Genomic DNA, 6,000 nt, shown 5'->3' on the forward strand with positions numbered 1-6,000 from the left:
TTCCAAATTCATCTTTCAAAATCTGAAAATAAATTTAACAACGGTGAAATGGTGTTATGTGGCGGGTCACGGACTCACGGTTATTGTGAAATTGGTCAAATTCTGTGCGAGACAAGGGAGGACACTTTATGCAATTTCCCTGGAAGAAGCCACCGACGAACCTTACAGAAACTTCTCGATCTCTCTCCATCGCTGCTACTTTCCAAATTCTATATATAAATCTTCTCGATCTCTATACATTCTAACGCAGTTCAAATCTCTTGAATCAGTTTTCTTTCGCTTCTATTCTGTCGAATACTTCACACATGGCCGACGACACAGCAGTCACTGTTTATGGCAGCAACGCCATATCTGATCCCAACAAGAAGAACAAGAATGCGTTCTCAGTTAAGGTCGGATTAGCCCAAATGCTCCGTGGCGGAGCGATTGTCCAAGTCACAAATGTTGACCAAGCTAAGATCGCTGAATCCGCCGGAGCTTGTTGTGTCATTGTCGCAGAGCCATCGGAATCCGGAGGAATTTCACGGATGCTCGATCCGGCCCTTATTAAACAAATCCAACGGGCTGTCGGAGTTCCGGTTATGGCGAAAGCGCGGGTGGGGCATTTCGTTGAAGCGCAGATTCTCGAAGCTGTCGGCGTTGATTACATAGATGAGAACGAGGTTATCGCGATAGCTGATGAGGATAACTTCATCAACAAACATAACTTCCGGATTCCGTTTGTGTGTGGATGTCGGAATTTGGGAGAGGGGTTAAGGAGGGTGAGAGAAGGTGCGGCGATGATCAGAACTCAAGGAGATCTATCTGGATCAGGGAACATTGCTGAAACTGTTCGAAACGTGAGAGAAGTAATGGGGAAAATTAGGGTTTTAACAAACATGGATGAAGATGAAGTATTCACATTCGCGAAAGAATTAGGCGCACCTTACGACATCTTGGCGCAAACGAAGCAAATGGGTAGGCTTCCGGTGGTTCATTTTGCTGCCGGAGGTATTACAACACCTGCAGATGCCGCCCTGATGATGCAGCTTGGGTGCGATGGTGTGTTTGTGGGATCTGAAGTGTTCGATTGTTCTGATCCTTATAAGAGCGTCAGGGCAATCGTGCAAGCTGTTAGAAACTACAATGATGCTCATATATTAGCGAAGGTTAGCTCTGGGCTAAATGATTCCATCGCAACCACTTCTGATGCAATGACAGGTTTGAATCTTAATGAGAACACTGGCAGTCGCTACTAAATCCTTTATACTTGTTCACTTTTATTTTGATATAAAGGGAGAAAGATGCTAAAATCTGTAGACTGAAAAATGGTGAATTGATATGTACAATCTTTGATTGATGAGAATAGAAATAAGAAATATGAATAATCCTTGGTGAAGTTTTTCCTAGACTGTTTCACATATTGCTTATCCAATTTGATTTCTGTAATATGTTATTGTTTTTGAATCATAATGTGGATCAACCCATTTAAACTTGCTACATCTTTCAAATTGAAAACAAAGAAAAAAAAGTTGCATATTGAACACAAACAAGTAGAACCAGAAAACAAGAATACCAATATATTGTTCCACTTAAATTTCTACAAGAACAATCACAGAAAACTTGATACAGAAATCAGTGCACATAACAATCACTTGGTATCATTTCTTTCCACTCTTCTTGAGACCAGTACCTCCCAAAGCTCCCTTTTGAGCTTTAGCTCTAAGCTCCTTAAGTGCCTGATCAAAATGCATATCACATTTTAGCAACCTAGATTTTAATGTACTTTCAACAAAAAGAAAAAAAAAAACAGAAAATGATGCACCTTTTCCTCATCTTTCTTCTTTTGAATGTTGGCCTTATCAACCTGGAGTAACAAAACGAATTAGCAAGGTTAGGATTCTGCCCAGATGAATTGAAAGGAATTAACAATTTGGTACCATAGTTGAAGCTCTAAGCAAATAAGTTTTGCAAATTGTATGCTTATGTTCAATTCGCAGATATTGTTTTTGTATCACAACACTATAGAGTTGAGTTTAACCGATTTTATATTTTCTATATTTTCTAAACCTAAGTTTCCCCAATTCAATGCAAGACCAACAATACGACTAGAGGGATGCACATAAGCTGATAAGCATTAATATGAAAAAAAAAAAAAAAACTTTGGTGAATTTTGATGGCAGCTACAGATTTGCCTCGAGGATAAACCTTTTTCTTATAAAATTATTTGAGTTTAGCTCAAGAACAAAAGTTTGAAACATCATATGATTGCTGACTAGATAAGATCATAAGGCCAATCTACAACTTAAGCAGGGAAACGGATCTTAATAGCATCATAAACAAGGCACGATTAAGCTTAGAAAACAAAAAATCGCCATCAAAACACAACTAATAAGAGAACTTAAGCTACAATGACCTATCGATTGAGATATTAAACTACAACCATCACACAAGAACTAATCATGTTAGATATATTTTTTTTCGAGCAATCAAAATGACGATCGTCGATCGACAAAGTAAAGAATTATGAACAAACAAAATAGAGGAAAAATGAGTTGCTCATGATGATAAATAATACCTCATCGTATTCCTTCTTTTCAGACTTTGGTTGCTTTAATGGCTTCGCTTTTCCACCTGCTCAATACGAATAAATTGTTCCATAAATTCAACCATAACAAAAATTAACAAACACGATTTCAACAAAACTGAAAATTCATGAAAATTAGATCGCCTATGAGAACTGAGAACAATTGGGGGTACCTTGCTTGGACGACATTATCGAATCTAGGGTTAGGGTTTGCTCTGATCCGTAGAAATGCGCGAAGCGGAAGAAATCTTTGATGGTTTTTGGAAGGTAAGGTTGGGACTATTTATACGAGGATAGTACGATTTATTTTTTATGTAATATAACAATGACAAAATTGCAAAAATGGTCCCTTTGGTATGATTTTTTTTTAAGTTTTAGTTCACATCATGATTTTTTTTTGTATTGGTGGTCGTTTTGAATTAGTTTCGTTGCTAATTTTGTCTCTCCAAATAGTGAAATGACTATAATACCTTTGGAGTATTTATTTTCTATTTTTCTTTCAATTCTTTTTAAATCTAATACTTATTTATTTATTTTAAGAATAATAAAATAAGAAGGGGCCCTCTCTCTCTCTCTCCACACCGTATACCCACATGTACACTTTTTTCTTCGTCTTCTTCCTATTTCTTCTACGTATTTCTTCATCCTCATGTTCCAATGTATCAAATCTCAAATCTCCACAACAATTTCCTCCTTTAATCATCCAACATATCATTAATTCGTAACATCGATTTTCCCAAACATACTTTTGGAAGTTTAAATCTGTCGGAGCATACAACATCAAGAAAAACGCAGTAAACCATTTGATTATTCGTCCAATCCAATTTCACCACATGAAGAACAACCAATAAGAATGGCCCAGAAAGTTGATTTTCAAAACAATTTCAATTAAAGACACTCAAATCGATTGTTTAGATGATTCCACCCATAATAATCCATCTAAACTAACATTAAGTTTTTGTGTAAAATATGGAAAAAGACTCAAGAACACCAAGAATGAGAAAAATGCTAAAATCAGATTAAAAATAAACATATAGAATCCAAAAAAAAAATCGATTGATGATATCAGAGCACAAATACCTACAAGGGCTACAGTCGATTCTCAATTTAGGAACAATGGGATGCGATTTTCTTTTGTTGCCACACAAAAATACAAATTAGGGAGGTTCATATTGTAGTGAAGGATGTGTGGGAATGGATCTGTGTGTGTGTGAGAGAGAGAGAAAGAGAGAGAGAGAGAGAGAGAGAGAGAGAGAAAGAGATAGAGAAAGAAAGAAAAAACGGGGGAAAGAGAGGGAGAGCTTGAGAGACTATACTAATGATTTTGGATCTTTTGTTACTCTTCCTCCATCGGTAAACGACCTGCCCACCAAATTCCATCAAAATGTGTGCTTCTGGTATGTCATCGTCACTGCTAGGCGTAAACCCTCCACACCCATGGAGGGAGCATAAGTGACCATTCTAGAAAGATTTGGACCCGGATCAAAAATTGAGTTTCTTCTGGGTCTTTTCGTAGCTTTCGATGTTCTTTCTAGAACCTGAATCTGTGATATTCGTCTCCCCAATGAAGATGATTTGGGGTTTTATTTCTTTTGGTGTTTGGGGTGTTAGTATTTAAAATCTCTCTAATTTTTGCTAATCCTACTGCAACATGAGGATAAAGAAATATGCAAAGGAAATAGGAAGAAGATGAAGAAAAAAATATACATCTGGGTATACGGTGGAGAGAGATAGATCGAGAGAGAGAGAGAGTGTGTGTGTGTGGGGGGGGGGGTTCTTTTTTTATTATTAAAATAAATAAATTAGTATTAGATTTAAAAAGACATGAAAGAAAAATAAAAAATAAATACCCCAAGGGTATTACAATCATTTCACTATTTGGAGAGACCAAAAACTCAACGAAACTAGCTCAAAAGGACCACAAATCCAAAAAAATTGTGGTTCGGACTAAATTCCCAAAAAAATGCATACCATAGGGACTATTTTTGCAATTTTGTCCAATATAATTTTAAAATTCACACAAGGTTATAATAGAACTTTCATGTCAGAAAAAATGATAGCAGTCAGTGATTAGTATGCAACTAGGCGAATGCCCGCACGTTGCGTAGAAACACCTATATATCTGAAGTCTTTACAAATATATGTTTTTTTTAAATATAACAATAACGTTGTTATTAAATTTGGTATAATAACTCTATAATATATTGATTATTTTGAATGATATGATAATATATAATATATGTATAATAACAATAACGTTGTTATTAAATTTGGTATAATAACTCTATAATACATCTATTATAATTGTACAATCTTAATCGTTTGAATAACTTCTACCCGCGATTTGCACATGAATAAAATTAAATATAATATATGGTTTAATGTTATTTATAATTTATGTTATTGTTTATTAATTTTTTAAAAATTATTTGCTTAATGTTTTAATTCTATCATTATAATTATTTAAAACATCAAACATTGTTTTTTATTTTAAATATAACAATATAATCATTTATATAAAGTTGTTTTTAACTACTGCTATTGTAAATTATTCTAAGCTACTTATTTGAAGACTAATAACGATTATAAAAATATCTTTAGAAAATATTTTAGTCGAATTGATATTACAATTTAGTTTTTGCATTTATCACAACAATTTATCACTTTTAACTATTTACAAAATATTCTTAGTTTTTTTAAGTGGAACTGAAATTTATATTTAAGTTGACACTTTAATCTTATATTTAAATTAACAACTGAAGTATTTTGGTTCAGTTTACCCTATATATATATATATATATATCTATATATATATATATATATATATATATATATATATATAGGTTTAGGTTCTATGGAAAACAAAAAACCCTAAAAATCATAAAAATGCATACAAAAATACTTAGAGATCACAAAACTTTTTTTTTTTTATTTTACACATCAAAAAATCGCAGGTTTTTTTAACAATTTCGCTGAAAAAATAATAAAAAGTCGATTTTTTTTTCAAAAATTTTTTCACCAAATTTGTTAAAAAAGTTGCGAAATTTGTATATATCATTATTAAAGAGAAACTGAAAAGTCATGGATTATATAGTTAACCTTTTAGTAATCATATGTTATTGAAAATATTTATGTCATTTATATTAACTAAAAAATAATTATTATCACATTTAGGTATTTAGTTAATGTAACATTATAATTAATTTGAACAATATATAATATGACACTTATCAAAATAGAATTATTTAATGGTATCTACTCACCTTTTATGTATGTATAAAATTGATTATACTTCTCATCTATTTTAATCAACTAATGTTATGATTTATTAACTTTCAAAAAAAAAATTGACGATATTTTAATTTTATCATGATGATTATTTAAATTATCAATCATTGTGTGTGATGTAATATAATTTAATTTATAACTTTATG

General features: G+C 32.5%; 1 protein-coding gene and 1 long non-coding RNA gene across 2 annotated transcripts; one reads left to right on the forward strand and one right to left on the reverse strand.

Moving 5' to 3' along the window:
- The first annotated feature begins 170 nt into the window (after positions 1 to 170).
- PDX1.2 (pyridoxine biosynthesis 1.2) lies at positions 171 to 1,378 on the forward strand. The gene has a single exon (XM_078994089.1). The coding sequence runs from the start codon at positions 306 to 308 to the stop codon at positions 1,236 to 1,238; it is 933 nt and encodes a 310-aa protein (XP_078850215.1). The 5' UTR covers positions 171 to 305; the 3' UTR covers positions 1,239 to 1,378.
- Positions 1,379 to 1,533: 155 nt separating this feature from the next.
- Positions 1,534 to 2,851, reverse strand: LOC145045768 (uncharacterized). Its single transcript, XR_013681881.1, has 4 exons — positions 2,740 to 2,851; positions 2,558 to 2,613; positions 1,805 to 1,846; positions 1,534 to 1,718 (listed from the first exon to the last, which is right to left on the reverse strand). It is a non-coding gene; the product is annotated as an uncharacterized LOC145045768 (long non-coding RNA).
- Positions 2,852 to 6,000: the final 3,149 nt, after the last annotated feature.

The sequence above is a fragment of the Lactuca saligna genome, chromosome 5, assembly GCF_052625555.1.
Source record: "Lactuca saligna cultivar CGN05327 chromosome 5, ASM5262555v1, whole genome shotgun sequence".
Taxonomy (NCBI): domain Eukaryota; kingdom Viridiplantae; phylum Streptophyta; class Magnoliopsida; order Asterales; family Asteraceae; genus Lactuca; species Lactuca saligna.